Source organism: Orussus abietinus, unplaced genomic scaffold (assembly GCF_000612105.2).
Source record: "Orussus abietinus isolate OABI.00-Male unplaced genomic scaffold, Oabi_2.0 scaffold344, whole genome shotgun sequence".
Classification (NCBI taxonomy): domain Eukaryota; kingdom Metazoa; phylum Arthropoda; class Insecta; order Hymenoptera; family Orussidae; genus Orussus; species Orussus abietinus.
The window spans coordinates 1,313-18,192 of NW_019394508.1; the positions used below are offsets into that span (position 1 = coordinate 1,313).

The following is a 16,880-nucleotide window of genomic DNA, read 5'->3' on the forward strand; positions in this document are numbered from 1 at the left end:
CAGGGTATGTCGCTATAGTTATTGTAACCAAACTTTTTTCTCGAATACTGACATTACTGGGGTTTAATGCGAAAATTACAATGGCAATTTTCTACAATTCTTTTCAATGATACCTTCTCCTCATTGTCACATATAAAAAATGTGAAATTGTATATTTATTTAATTATTACTTTTTAAAATGCAGGAGGTTTTATCTAATTTGTATTTGGAATTCAGGAGAATACAATATATATGAAACTAATCTTAAATATTGTAATTCAACTACTTAATCTCTCGGGTATATAAAGTGGAATTGATTTAAATTAGAAGATACAAGCTTATATTCCAAAAAAAGGATTCAAGGCAATTGAATGTACACATTTTTTAAAGGAACTGTAAGGAATTAGGTATTCCTATAATGTATTCCTCTGAACGGAATACAAAACAATTTAATATTTTTTGCCGGACTAGAAGGAATTAAACAAAGTAGAAGTATATTCCTCTTTTCGAATTGAAAAAAGATCAGAGTACTGAAGGGGAATAGAATATAATAGATTCATAGAAAATGTATTCCTGTCGTGGGAATTATACTTGGAGAGAAAAATCAGGTATTCAATAGAATAGAAAAATCATCACATTTACGTTGAAGTCGTGAGACATTGAATCCTCTTCTATTCAAGCTTTTATCGGTTCAAGTTTTTACCAGGTACTAGGCGCAAGACGCTACCGCATCTCCTGAACAGACTCGGTTCAAAAAGTGTTATAAATTTCATTTTTTTTTACAAATACATATGAATATCTATAGACGTGGATTAACCATCTATTGTAGATATCTACGACATTTATTACGTATCATCCGGACATCTAGCCTTTGAGTGTATTTAAAATAGAGTTCATAGATATCTATATATATCTTACATACATTCAATAAACATTTATATACGGTTAATTTACGGATATTCCACATTGCGCGGTGCCTGGGTTAACAAAAATGGATTAAAAAAAATGAGAATAATACTCGGCATTTGACAATTTTTGCTCGCACTCGCCAAATACCGAATGTATAACACCACCAACGTCTCAACAATGGTATCGCTCTAAATTAATCGAACTAATTTAATCGAACGTGCAGCCTTGCTATTTATTACTCGAAGGCGCCGGGTAAGCGTCAGACTAATGCATTAAGCATAAACCCACGATGAGCTTGTGCTTTTTCAGGAACCAAATGCTCAAATATACTCAGCCGACTAGTAAGTGCACGACCCTCACCTTAAAACGTTCGTCTCGTATTCACCGATATCGCCGTTCTTAACAACTAACTGGTTTCTAGTGTTCAGCGGTTAACATATGACATTATTGTTGCACTGATCAACAGTTGTGATTCAGTTTCACAATCCCCCGACAACATGGTAAGTCTTTGATGTGTGAAAATACTAAACAATCGTTTTATTAAAACAGGTAACAAGTAGTTTACACTGACAGAAAAATCTAGTTGAATGAACTATTTCTTTTAACTAGTTTTACTTTACACTAGTCGACAATAACTCAGATAATTTTTGTAGTAAAATTAACTTTTCTCCTAAACTAGGAACAGTTACTATATTTTTTTACTTTTTGGAAATAGTAAAATGAGCTGTTCTACTTTTACTATATTTTTCTAGTAAGAAGAAGGAAAATTTGTACTATTTATATCGTGCAATTTTACTTCATTATTATTAGCGTAACTGATATACCATCGTAAATTTTACATGCCCAGATAGTATTTTCACTGTTGTGAATGGTTTTATTAAGTAATAAATCCAATTTCCAAAATAATGTTCTCTAATTATGGACGTTTATTAAACTTGTATGTTTGACTTATTGGTATTCTCGTATGCTTAGCGTAAATTAGGAATGGAGTTGTGTCTTATATACAACTGGGCTGTCTGTATAATTTGTGAGAAAGCCCCGCCATCTGTCGATGCTGTCGAAAATGGTTTGAACAACGTTTTCAGTAACATTCAATACAAACAGGAAGTTCTAACCGAACCAATAATGATAAACGGTTGTACTAGTGATATTGTTGTAGGTAGTGAAAGTAGTGTAAATCACAGCATATTGCAATGAGAGTTGACAATATTTAAAAGCTAATGAACTATTCCAAGATAGTAAAAAACTTTAATAGAAATATTGTTACTGTTGCTATAAAACTCGGAAAAAAAAGTAAAAGGATGCTCACGTATTAAAAATAGCTGACGCTACTAGTTCGTAATAAATCAAACAATAAATTGAATTCCTTTAGCAAAAATTGTGTTAACAGTATCAAACTGTTCAGTTTCCCAGCTCTTTTTCTCTCAGTATAATGACCAATAAAAAAACTTCATACAGTAAGAAAAATTGTCCTCGCAGCTAAATTGACTCCTGGTCGATGATGCAGATCATCATAGGTGCAACTTTAAAAGCACTTTAACACAAAATGTAGTTACGTAAATGAACGTGTCGATATGTGAATTCACCACTTCACTGCATTTATTTTGTATTAAGCTGCTTTTTAATTAATAAGCCCCGCACGAAACATGCGTGCAGTAGGAAGGTGAAACTTATATAACGCGAAAACCTAGCAATCTTCGTTAATGAAGTCTTAAAACTTGCTTTTCTACGTACGCTGATGTACTGCTTTTTATGCAACCATCCGGTTTGCAGTGTCGAGTGGCTAACATATTTCTACACGGTTAGTTGCATTGGACAGCAGTCATTCGTTTGTTGTGAGTCCCAAGAAGACAATGGTAAGCCTTATAATTGTTACATAGCTAACAGGTTTCATCAGCTATATGTTTACAGTCCTCATAATCCAGTGTTGATATACTCGAAACAGAGATTATGGCATGTATTTCTCCTCGAAAAAATCTACAAAAGTAATATAAATGTACAAAAATTCTTTGACGTATACCGGGTTAAACTCTGATGTATAACAATGTCACGAATAAAATGTAAAGCAGTGATTAAATCTTTTTAATAACATTTAATTAGGAAATATTAGTTAATATTAATTTCTGTACACGATTTACATATATAGAATGAAATAAGCACAGGAAAGATATTTAGGAAATGAAGTGTGAAGCAATTATTACTTTGTATTTCCTAAGGAGGTATTCTTAATAATTTATCAATGTCTTCACGGAAGCTCGCTTCGTGACATGCTGTGACTTTTGTTTATTCGACATTTTGTGCTGACTGCGAGTGGTTTGCAAAAATTCAATTTTCACAATATACGGGAAATTACTCAAGAAATTGCAGTCCGTGGCATACCCGTCTTTTAGGCTGCAGGGAATTTGTAAGTCTGTTGTTATTCACGTTATGAATTTGTAATGCTATTAATGAATACCACTATTTATGTGGTGTAAATAGAATTTATTTATATTTAATTCATTACTCCCATGTGGAACGCATAATATTTGCCATCTACTTCTTTGCAAATGATTTATAAAGTGAGTTCCGTATTCATTAATAGAAATCAAGAACCGCAATAGCGACGAAGCAAGTTCACGGTCGCTACCACTCCTTTACCTGAAACCTCGCGATAGCAGGCATTTCATTTTCTTCACACGGCCTGTGTTATCGTAATAAAGATCTACCCTGGCACCGCTAAATGTAAACGTAAACGTAAAATACTCGTATATCAGTTTCTATTGAATGTATATAAAATATATGTTGAAGGGGAATAGAATATAATAGATTCATAGAAAATGTANAGAGTTCATATATCTTAAATACATTCACTAAACATTTATATATGGGTAATACACGGATATTCCACTTCATGTGGTGCGTGGGAAGCACTTGCGTCAAATACATTGTCTCGTATACTTACATTATGGAAGAAAATTCTCACAATATATTAATAATTAAGGTGAAGTGAAACACGTCGAGGAACTTGATCGACGTTGGTGAAAAAAGGTTTCTCTAAATACCTACGTTACCGACGTTCGTTTTTATATCGTCAGCTGTGCTGAATTATATTGAGTATTGTACTAAATGGCATACTCCATTTGCAGTTTCCGTACAATAACTATAAAGAAATCAAAGTAAAACTTCAGAAATTACCTGGATTCACGGTTTCTGAGGCCCTAATTGACTGCAGAGGACCCCCTGCGCCATCTGTGATTTCCAGGTCAACTAAATTTTCACTCCGAGACCTCGTATTACCATTGTTGTAGCATAGAAGCACGTAAAACACTTTACTTGCCTTTATCCCGTTCAAATGCGAGTTTCTCGGGTACCAGAGTGTTCTAAATGGTCGTACAATTGTCCTGACCCTTTCGTTTCCCATGTTAGAACCGTTAATAACTGGATATCGATCGAAATATGAGAGCTTTACGCTATTTTGGTTCTGGTCTGGGCTAAGTTAAACAATTTTTTTAAAAAATCGTAATTTTGAAAGTGTCAGAATTATTTCTAGGTGCTCACGAGTCATGTGTCAAAGTTTCAGACAGTTCTATCCCCTCAAAACACCTTCGGTATACAAAAGTTTAGCCAAATACATTTATCTTTATTCAAATAATTTCAAAAATAGCTCAAATTGCTCCCTTCCCATGAAAAGTTCAAATCATCTATTTTTGCCAAATATAGTAGAGCATTAATTCCATTAATGTCTAAGCTAAAATCTTTTTGCCAAATGTCACAGTAAATTTGGTTTCACGTATGTTGTATGTACAAGATCTTCTGTTTCCTGAAACCGAATACAAATATTAAGAACTATATCGAAACAAATAATGAAATTACAAATTAAATTTGAAAACAATATTTTATTTGGCGAGCACCCGGGGTATACTCCTAGCATATGTTCATCTTGGTGGACACGTTGGACGCTAAAATGTAACGGTTTGATATTATCCAGAGAGATGAACTTTAAAAACGAGGACACAAATAAATTAGAATAAACGAAAGAGTCTAAAAGGTCTCTATATTGAACAAATAGATGTAAATAAATAAATAAATAAAGAAATAAAATTAAAAGATACGCATATTATAAATGAAATGAAAAGAAACCGAGACAAATACAGAAACGAACTTAAAAGAATAAATAACAAAATAATCGCATGGAAAATATAACAATACGAGAATAAATAAATATAAGAATAAAACACTACGTCGGAATAAAACGATACATAAACCGAAAGATGAATTAAAAGAATTAAAATAGTACGAGAACAAGACGCAAATGACCAATAACAACGACTAGAGAGAGAGAGAGAGGGGCTTAACTTTTCTTTGAGGTGTGTGTGATGGAGCGTCGGTCAACAATTAAATAAGTCGGCTTTTTCCTTGGTCCGCCAATTAAAATCCAATGGCCAATACTTGGCCAAGCCTTATAAGAGAAATGTGGCAAATACTGGCCAGATCGTGCGTCCACGATCTTCCTCAAAATTTAATCAACGGCCTATTAACTTAGCAGCCGATTTGCTTCCGCTCAACGGAACACCGTTGAACCTCCTTGTTCCCTCTCTCTCCATCTCTCCCTCCATCTCTCTATTTCTCCATCCATCTCTCCCTTTACAGATACTACTTTTTATATATATATGTTACAGTGAAACACCGAAATCTGGAGAATGTCGACTTTCACCGGTGAATGTCAACATTCACATAGTCGCTTCGTGTATGTCCGAAATATTTGCTAAATACCCTTATTTCTGACTTACACCGGTAAATGTTGACATTCACCGGTGTATGATTGTCGACACACACTGGAGAGGCTCCGAATGTACAACAATGTAATGAAATATTCGATCTTTCACCGACGTATTTGGTATCTGTTGACATTCACCGGTGAAAGTCGACATTCTCCAATTTCGGTCATTCACGGTAAGATATATAAAGAATAATCAATACAGTACTATATATGTACAAGTATATGGTACAAATATGTACCATATATGTACATTGATCAACACAAAATCTCATCAGTCAAATGTCAAATGGCATTTGTTGCATCTATGTGATGAAAAAAAAAAAGTACATGCGTTAGTCTCCGATATACTTGCATCTGTACGTTATACTTTAACTGAATTTAGATTTACAATTTTTGTATTTAAAATTTACACTGATAGGTGATGCAAAAAAGGATGTAAATGATACTTTTAAGTTTTATACATGTTATACCTATATACTCTAAGAATGTGAATAAATATATCGTACGTAGAAATTCCAACTTTAGCTTTAATACTATCAATTCGATACGTTCCTCATACTGATACATTCAACTGATCAACGCCCAAGGTAGTTGTCTAATCACACCGCACATACACAACTAGCGAGCAGTAGTTCTCTTTCTCGAACTCTTCTCTCTTCTTTTTGTAAACTTCGACAGGTTTTTTGAGTAAACTCCTTTTCATTGAGAATTAAAAATCATTCTTTCGTTTTATTCGTTTTTCCTCTAGTTTCTCCTTCATCTCTTTTAGAACCTACCAGTGTCGAAAAGTCGCGTAGGGCGTTCGTCGAGAACCCCAAAAGTTCAACTATCGTTACATAAAATCCATATACATAATTCCAAACATTCAGCTCATGATTTCTCCACCAAGCGAGATGTCGTGAAATTTTATAGGATAATAACAGATTTTTCTTCCGTCACCATTGAAAATGTTTATCTTATCTATTTTTAAACGCATATTCCACCCGTCCATTTTCCTTGGGACTTGACACATGTAATTACCAAGTGTTCTTGATTAAAAAGAGTCTGTAACATTACAAAAAAAAAGCAACTTTGCTATTTCAGCATTTCAGAGTAACATGGTCTTAAATTTTCTAAAGATATTCAAGGAATAAAATTATAATCAAGCAGAGACTAGAATGATTTCTTCGTTACGGATTTCGAGGTTTTGTCATAATTTAAGGACCGTTTTTAAGTACATTACGCGTAATATAATACGTTCTTCCTATTTAATGGTCATTATCAGGACTGTCCCGATTATGGACGAATGATAAAAAAAACTGTCCTGAAAGCACACCATTTTTAAGAAAATCGAAATATTATTACATGTAATCATTCCAATGCTAGAATTTGTATTCTTTAGAAATTATTCTAGAAGGAAAAATGCTTTTTTAATATGTAAACCCATACTACAGTACTGAATAAAATGTTTCATTCGTAACGGTCATTGTCAGAACTGTCCTGATAATAAACGATTGACAGAAAAATCTTTCAAGACGGTTTTAAAAGACACCAAGTGTCCCACTAGTATACGATAGGTATCTGAAAATGTCCCGAAAGCTGCCACCTAACATACGTATATATCCATCTATTGTAGATGGTCTATAAATATTTATGTCCTTGTAAAAAAAAAAATTAAATTCACAACACTTTTTGAACAGAGTCTGTTTGAGAACTGGTCCAGTACAGCTATGCAGACAAATCCTATTGTTTTTGACAAAGAAATTTTTTTGCCATTGTCGGAATTTGAACCCGGGACTCATGGATAGGAAGGAGGAACGCTTACCATGATGCTACTAATGCCTATGAAGGAATAAATATTTTTCGGACTTATGAAGACCGCTCCGATACTTCTCGGTCGGTGCTAATGACATTTATTGCATCTTGTTGTAAACTTATTCTTAAAAAAACACTCGTAAGTGATTATAAAATGAAGTCATTAAAAAAATTACAATTTTTTGTATCAGTATGTTATAAAATCATCTTTTTATTTTAAAGTGTATAATAAATGTATACCGATTCTCTTTTAAGATATTAAATTCACAATTTTAGTACAACCTTATATACTAAAAATGCATGCATTTTATGAATATTATTTAAAGATATTTAATTTAAATGTGCACAATTTTTTACAGTGTAACTACACTTTTATACGTCTATGAAAGCTGAATACAAACTATTAATTTAATGTTTTCGAATAGTTTAAATTTCTATACAGATTATCTAGGGTTCTATGATATATGTACTGAAATATAGGCGTGAAAAGATTTACATATATATTTGTATACTATAATTGCCATTGTATACTACAATTATATTTGTATACTATAATTGTCATCGGCTTGAGAATAACATCGTCATTAAACTACACTTTAATAACGACGTCGTCCACTACCTGTACTTTGATATGGTCATTGTTGTGAACTTAGGCCGTGTCCGAATTCGTCAAAAGTTGCATCAAGGGTATACTACCTCCGTACTAACTCCGAACCCTTTTACTTATGCGCATGCGTCAAAAGTGGTAGGAGAAAAGTTACTACGATGTAACGTTTCCGCAACTTTTTCCGCCATCTTGGAGCTCCGAACAATTGTCCGATTCGTTGGCACCGTCTAGATTTTGTCAATTTTGAAAATATTAACGATCGTTTATTTTTGTATTATTTTATATTTATATAATTAGGTTCATCGCCTTTTCAAATGAACATGGCTCGATATAGTAACAGCCATTCAGAAGCATTTGATTGTCTGTGACGAATATTGTACCTGGGAAAACGACACTTGCCGAGTGTAAACAACGCGCATTCTCAAAAATAATGACAGAAATTAGACGAGCGGGGTAACTATTAATTTTTTACAGCATATTCCAATGTTATACGAAATAACTAGGCTTGAAATAACTAATTATATGATGCCGGCACAGATATAGCAAAGACGATTTTAACAGCAGTCAAAATTCATTTAAAATCGGCGCGCATTGGCTGACACTCTTTTGCGAATGTGCGGAGTATGCATGAAAGAGATGTTCGAATCTCAAGTATTTAGTACGTAGAGTGGTATGTAGTATACCCACTGAACACCAAACCTAACAGTTACGTAACTTAATACTAACAAATAACATAACGTGTGTTACAATGGAATAACCTAACAGTTACGTAACATAGAGCTAACTAGTTACATGACATTTGTTACAATACAGTAACTTAACAGTTATGGAGCTAACAGGTTACATAACATTTGTTACTATCATATCTATATAAGTGTAGCGTAACTTTGTTACTCTTATCTTACATTATGTTACTATCCTGATATTACTGGATATATGCAGCACATATTTGTAACAAAACAGAACTATATTGGTGCTTTCATTTCTTTTATTACATCATCGTCATCGTCATTGTCATCATTCATCGTCAAATGTCATAAGATTAATACATGCTATATTTTGTTTACTACTTGTTTAAAAAAAAAAATTTTATTCGCGCATATACATTATCAGTAATTGTTTGCTAGTCGAATGAAATTATAATAATCTTTAAGTAAAATCAGACAGTTTATCATGTACATAATTTCATTGAAAGTCTGACTTGTCAATTAATATCTAACTATTATTAAATACCAAAAAATTATATAATATAATATTTGAATAAAATTGCGCTATTTTTTTTATTAAATGTATGAAACATTAATATTATTTTAAGGTAACTGAAATTATAACATTAATATAACATTAATATAACATGTTACCTTACTGAGTGGGAAATAATAACTAACATCTAACTTCCATGTTACTTTTATGCTACATAACATGTTAGTTTCGAAAACGTAACATTTACTCAACAGTTATATAACAGTGTTCACTAGGTGAATATCATTAAGTGAATTAGAGTCTGATGTATTGTTGTAGTCAAGAGATAGCCGGCGCCGTAAGAAGACCGGATTCTGACTACTAGCCTAACCTAAACCCAAATCAACTCAAATTAATTCGTTATAAAAAGTGTTCACTGGGTATAGAAAACAGATTACATTTATATTTTGAAACCGGCTGAATGGATTACGAATTACATTTATATTTTGTAACCCGGTGGATGTGGATTATGGTTTGCTTTTATATTTGCAATCCAGCTCGACAGAATACGGGTTACTTTTATAATTTGTAATCCGGCTCGATGGAATACGAATTACTTTTATAATTTGTAATCCAGCAGGATGGATTACGGATTACTTTTGTAATTGGAAATCTGTAATCCACAGTTACGATTTTGCCCATCTCTCGTCCATTACTCCAAATTTTTGTTATTGTTACTAAAAAATTATAGTAAAAATAGAATTATTCATTTTAATACTTCCAGAAAATCAAACATATGCTTGCTGTTTTTGTTGTTCTGTTCTTACAAGTTTGTATACTTTGGTACATTTTATGATTACCATAAGTATATGCATGTCGTTAAAGATGTAGTTAACGTAAATATTTTCTATTGCTCTGATGAAAAAATTATTTTATTTGCGGTAATCGGAAAAATTTCAATGATGTAGTATTTCACTAAAGAAAATAATAGTTTTCTAGTAACAGCGGCTAACAATTACTTTTCTGTGCGTGTTTCCTTTCCATATCAATTTTTATTAATTTCGTTGGGAAATGGTTCTTATCTACGAAAATTATTAAACTTTTGAAAGTTTTATGACCAGTAAATAAAGACTAATCTCGATTAGATTTACTTTATAGATCGGATGAATTGAAATCTACAATTGAGCAATTAGGGTCGGCTACACGACACTCTTCATGAAAAAGGTCATTTAGGTCTTCTGAGTGAAATTCACATACATGCGAATTATTCTGGTTACGTAGAAACCGGATCTTACCATAGTCCGCATACTGCCATTTCCATTGATTCGTTTCTCCTGTATCTGTGACTTTCTCTGGAAATTATATTCAGTTGAGCGTCAATGTATCTAACACATGGTGGAGTAATCCGAAATTGTGGAAATATCGTAACAAAAGCCTTAAAAATCTCATTTAAATGGCTGCACAGGCATGTTGCGAGTAATTTAATCGTCAGTTTTATTTAATAACTTTGTTATTGAATTATCCAACCTTGTAGATAAAACACCTAAAACACAAGAAAGCACACAGAGTGAGTATGATATTTGTTCAAGGTGCTTCAGTCCTTATAAAATTGTAATAATACAAATTTACACAATTATTTAATTTCTTTTAAATAAGTGCTGACAAGAAAAAAAAAACATTCCAAAATGTATATCTTCCAAATTTGGAGACTCATTTTTGCAAATGTTCATTTTCTTAGATTATGTCGTAATATAGAGTACCCCATCTAACTCGAATACTTTACATATCTGCAACGGAGCATAAACATAAAAATGACGTAAAATTGATGTACCATTTCTGGGCTCGTAACGTCAAATCAACGTATTTTCATACGTGGGCGACGTTCAGTTAAGGTAAAGTAGACATCCGAATATCCACGCTAATATCGTCAAAGAAATGTCCATAAAACGTTAACCTGAACGTTAAATAGACATCAGGTGAACGTAATTTTTGCAGTAGAGGTGAAATAACGGTGAAATCGGTGCTTTCACTGCGAATTTCAAATTGTCGTCAAACGAACATAAACCAACAGGTCTAAGAAACATGAAAGAAATACGCAAAAGAAATGTGAAAGGAACGTCAACTGAACGCCAATAAAGTGCCAATTGTAGATATCAAAATCGACGTGACTTTGATGTATAGCAAACGTCGAAATTGCGTTATTACTACAGGCTAATGAACCACCGGGGGGGTAACGAAGCGGGAACGCATAATTTGTATCGTATGCAGTAATACCGGGAAGTGAAATAAAGAAAGCACATTACAAACTGTTTTTATTCTTCCAACAAAGGAACACTTTTACAAAGACGGGCTGTTTCGCGAAAAATAATAATTATCAACACATTTGAGGCATAGAAGCATAATTTATTAATCACCAAATACATAAAGAGATCGATACGATTGTATGTACCAACAAAATCGCTATAATAATGACACATCCGCATAAACAAATTTATCGTTATATTAATAACAAGAGTGGTACAATCTCCGTAAAATCGTTCTAAATGGGTTATGCCCAGTCTGAAGGCAGAATAGACGGAATTTTTGGGATATTTGTTAAATTTAAAAATTCATTTTTAGAACTAATCCTCTATAGAAATACACACGTATTGAAGTACTCGCGAACATTTTTGGAGGAAAATATTGAACAACAATGAAGCAACGGCCATTACCGTAAGAGAAGTTTTTTCGAAGGAACTTTGCAGCGAGCAAATTTTGTACGAGGTGGATGAACTGAAATAAAAATTTCAAAATGATTCTATAATCGTACGACTTTCCCCAGTTTGCAAACGAAGGATTGTAGGGAAAATGACTTTTGACATAATGGAAGTTGTTAAAGAAAAAAACATACGGCTTTCACGCACAAGTTTTCGTTTTCTACTCATTAAAAATTTTAAGTTTCTACTTATTAAAATTTAGAGTTTTGGTTTAAAATAAAAATCCTTCGTTCGCGAACTGAAGAGAGTTATTCATTTATGGAACCTTTTTGAAATTTTAATTTCCGTTGTTCCATTTCCAAGGAATCCCGTTCGCCGCAAAGTACCTTCGAAAGAACATCTTTTATGATAATCGTTTTTACCTTTTCAGTTTTCAATACCTTGCTACAAAAAAAAAGTCTACAGGTATATTAATACATGTATATTTCAATAAAGAATTACTTGTAAAAATAGAATCCTAACGTAACACCTTAATAATGAAATTATTCGCATAAAGAAAGTCGTCGTCACACATTTATAACGAAAATTATTCCTACGAAATGGCTTTAATAATGACGCCGTCGCATAAACAAATTTATCATAATATTTCTAATAAGACATGTACAATTATCTCTGCGAAATCGCTTTTAAAGGGTTACGCCTAGTCAGAAGGAATATGAAACGAAATTTTGGGAATTTCATTTTTACTTAATGATTCATTTTTACAAGTTAAGAATAATGATGTTAATTGCGGTGTTTGTTATTTTTAATGTCCTTTATTAAATTGCATGTTATATAGTAAATTTGAAGTCTTGTAGGCAATAAAGGTATGTGGTTCATAAATTGCAGTGTAAGTTCAACAGTCGTTTCAATCTTCTTGTCGCTACTAAGTATTGCTACTTGATTTTATTACTCCCTCCGATATCGGATATGGATGCCTTAATTCTGATATTAAGCATTCCCCAATAGCACAAAATAATTTCTAAAAATTGTTTGTAATCTTTGTTAAATATCTCAAGCAACAGATTTTTTAAGATGTCTTGTAGATTTAATTTGAAGATATCTCAAATATTAGTGAAAATCTTCATGACATTTAGTTTTTCTAATCTTTAGTCATATGATAAAAATACACTTTTTACTTTACGATTATCATCGGACACTTCATTTGGTATCACAAAACACACAAGTTTTTGCATTATTTTCGTTCCGCTATTTCATTATGGTAGCAAAACATGTGATTTTGATTTTAAATAGTTTTAAAACATTTATAATGTCTTCGAACAGATAATATTAAAAAATAGTTGAAATAAAAAGAAATGTTTTGTGTATCTATAAGAAAAGTGTTACGAAAACACATGAAGTTCATATTATATAAATATTATAAAAATAATATGCTAAAGTAAATATTTTACAAATATTTCAAATGTCTACTAAATATTTACAAGATGTACAACATTTGTTAAATATATAGAAAACATTAGACAAATATTTTGTGCACTAGAGTTGCATGATAATTTATTAGTGTCAATACTTTCAGTCTGATACATTAATTATTAGTATCCATAAATTCAGTTTGATTTCTATTATAACGATGTAATGATAATTAATGCAAAAATAATAGTTATTTTCAATTAATTTAAAATCATTTACTTTAAATAAATTATGGATTATTCAAACTCATTTCTTCTTTCCATATTGAAGCGGATTATTTTTTTGTACAATGTACAATTATACTTATGACATTGATATACATAATAGTTATTACTTTCAAGACTGAAATAAATATTGAACAGGCTTAACAGCTCGCAAGAAATAAATTTGAATGACTGGAGATTTATAATTGTACCGCAACTTATGCACCACACATGTATCTCTGGTATAAGATTAGAAATTTTAAGCAAATGATGGATTACTTATACGTGAATTCATATTTTCTATCGTTTCAATTAGCAATATACTAACCGTTTCAAATTACTGCAATGTAAAAGTATTAGCAGGAACATATTACAAAAGAAATTATTTAATTTTGATCCTCTTCTACCCTAGTAGCCCAGAATAATTTCTAAATATTTTTTGGTAATTTCTGCTAAATATCGCAAGCAACAGAGTTTTTAAGATGTCTCGTAGGTTTCATTTAAAGATATCTAAAATATTTGTTGAAAATCTCAATGACATATTTAGTTTTAATAATTTACAAACATATTTCAAAATTATATTTTTTCATTTATAGACATATAATTAAAATACATTTTTTACTTTACGATTGTTGTGGGACACGTCATTTGGGATTAAAAAACATGAGAACTTTTTGCATTATTTCTGTTCCGTTATTACATTATAGGAGCAAAATGTGTGATTTCGATTTTAAATATCTTTAAAACGTTTATAACGTATTCGGCAGATATCTAAAAAATATTTATAATAAAATGAAGCAAAATGTTTTGTACGTCTATAAGGAAAGTATTACGAAAACATGTGGAGCTATCATACAAATACTATAAAGAAAACGTTTCGTAAATATTTTAAATATCTACTAAATATTTACAAAATGTACGATATTCGTTAATAAAGGAACTTGGTAACAAAGTAAAGGTACCAAAACTATATTATTATCAGGGTATGATAAACATTTATAACGTGAACTAAATTTTTATATCGATACTTCAAAGCATTAATATTTCAATTTAGTACTCCTTTTCATACGGAATATCAAGACTTTCCTTTGACACTCTATAACTGATGACTAATTGTGCCACTTACTAGAGCAGTACTTTTGGATGTCTACATTTCAAGACTTAATATTCATAGCTCTTTAAATTGCATGTCGATTTGCATATTTGTTCTTTTTAATAGTAATTTCCATGTATTTCAGCATCATCTATAACAAAATAATATCACACAAAGTATCGATGGGACAAAATATCACACAAAGTAATGATCAAACAAAGTAATTGCACATGAAGTATCAAGTTTTTATTTTTCGCTTCATAAAAACAATACTTATCTGATGACGTAATGAATTCCAACGATGTACGCTATTTCTCATTTTCTTTGAGATTGGAAGCACATTTAGTCCATTTGATCATCATTATTTAATAATTGATAAGGTATAACTCCAACCTATCATCGAACATAACCACACAAAACAATTCACTGGTCTTCCGATTTCGGGAAATTTTAAATATAGTAGTAAGTTATTTACGCATGACCGATTTAACACGTCATTTGTGCCACCTATTTATTTATTTGACATCGATGAAGAATTTCAAATATTGATTCGCCCAGCGATCGCGCTGGCGGATGGAAGCAGGGGCAGGGGGGTGACACTGCCATAATTTGGGGTGTAACGCTTATGCATTACCGCCATCTTCGGTTGGAGTAAACCTTTTACGCGAACTAAACTATCTGGCGGGCTATTCAAATTCATTTATTAAACGAAGGGACATTTTCGGGATTTAAAAAGTACTTGCAGTGATTAAAACAGACGTTGTTTAAATTGACACACACAAATGTAAGAAAACAGTATATTAAACATAAAAGAAGTAACAAAAGTGTCAGTGGCGCAACGCCTGTTTTAAAACACTGTAAGAACTGAAATAATTACATTAAACATTAGTTAAAAAGTAACATATTTATTATAAATATACAAATTCTATACAAATTTAATTTTTATTACGAATACTTTAATGGATTAAATGCGATCTATAGATCGCATTTAATCCATTTAATTATTACAATTATTACAGTAAAAAACTACAAGCTGTTCTTGATTTACACTTTCACTCATAAACTCACGTTCGCGATTTAATACTCGAGGTAATCGAAACTTGTGAAAATGTTGCCACTAATCGAGGTTAAGTTCACTTTGGTTCACTTGTCCCGACTATTCTCATGCGCATCTACGCTGCGCCTCCTAGAGTGTCTTGCTATTGGTTAGAATATTTTTTCTCTGTTGTTCTCTTTCTATTAGAGTGAGAAGTTACGACACTAGCGCAGTCTTTGCTTGGAGAAGGTAAACTAACTTCCGCGTTACACTCCTCCCATAAGGAGTGTCACCTAGAGTTCGAAAATTCTCGGTAACATTAAATTGGAGAAGGTAACTGTGAAACATACCGTAAGTTACCGGGAACATTGAGAATTTAAGAGAACGTTAATTTTATTATTTATACTTTAGGTTTCTTCGTTTAAATAACTTTTTTTTTCAATCAACTTCAAAGTTCAAGCTATAGAGTAATAATTACTATTAAAAAATATTGATTATAGGGTCGTATTTACCTCCAGCTAAAAATATTCACGTATCTACAACTTCACGGAAGATTCCATGCGATTTGTTTCAAATGAACTGATATTTCATTCTGCGACGAAGCGAATGGAAGGTTTTGATTGCCTACGGAGAACGTACAACGGAAATTCCCCTCTACGATGTTTCTCTATAGCTAACCGAAACCTCTCGTTCGATCTGTTGAAAAATTCAAATTCTCATAATTTCTCGATAAAAAAGGGTTTGGAGAAATTACCGATAAGTTACCGGGAATTTCTCTTCGTTTCTGACGTAACTTACTGGATTTAGAACTCTAGTGTCACCCCCCTGGATGGATGTCCTCTGGACTCCATCGATGGTTTCCTCCTGGTCCGCACTGCCCTCTCCGGCCGCGCAGCGTACTAGCGGCGGGAGCAGCGCGGAATACGAATCGCTCGAGGGGCAGAATGAATTTCCTAAAGAAAATAAATATTTATAAACAAAAACAATTAATGAAAATTATTCTAGTATTATTGTTGAGCGTCCCTGACCCACATAACGTAGTTTTTGTTAAATGATAATTTACAGAATGTTATAAAGAATATAATAGAACATGTTCTATTAAATGTTAACAAGTTTCCTAGCGATTCAATTGTTCCATCCACTCAACCGAAG

General features: G+C 32.1%; 1 protein-coding gene across 2 annotated transcripts in view; it reads left to right on the plus strand.

Moving 5' to 3' along the window:
* The first annotated feature begins 1,231 nt into the window (after positions 1-1,231).
* LOC105695906 (aldehyde dehydrogenase, dimeric NADP-preferring) overlaps positions 1,232-16,880 on the plus strand; it is an 86,247-nt gene continuing 70,598 nt past the window's right edge. The window contains exon 1 of one of the 2 annotated variants that reach the window (XM_012417931.2): positions 1,232-1,388. In XM_012417931.2, the coding sequence (XP_012273354.1) occupies positions 1,386-1,388 (3 nt within the window). In that variant the 5' untranslated portion in view covers positions 1,232-1,385. Of the gene's footprint in view, positions 1,389-2,654; positions 2,745-16,880 lie in introns of those variants that run through there. The other variant, XM_012417932.2, reaches the window with a different exon arrangement.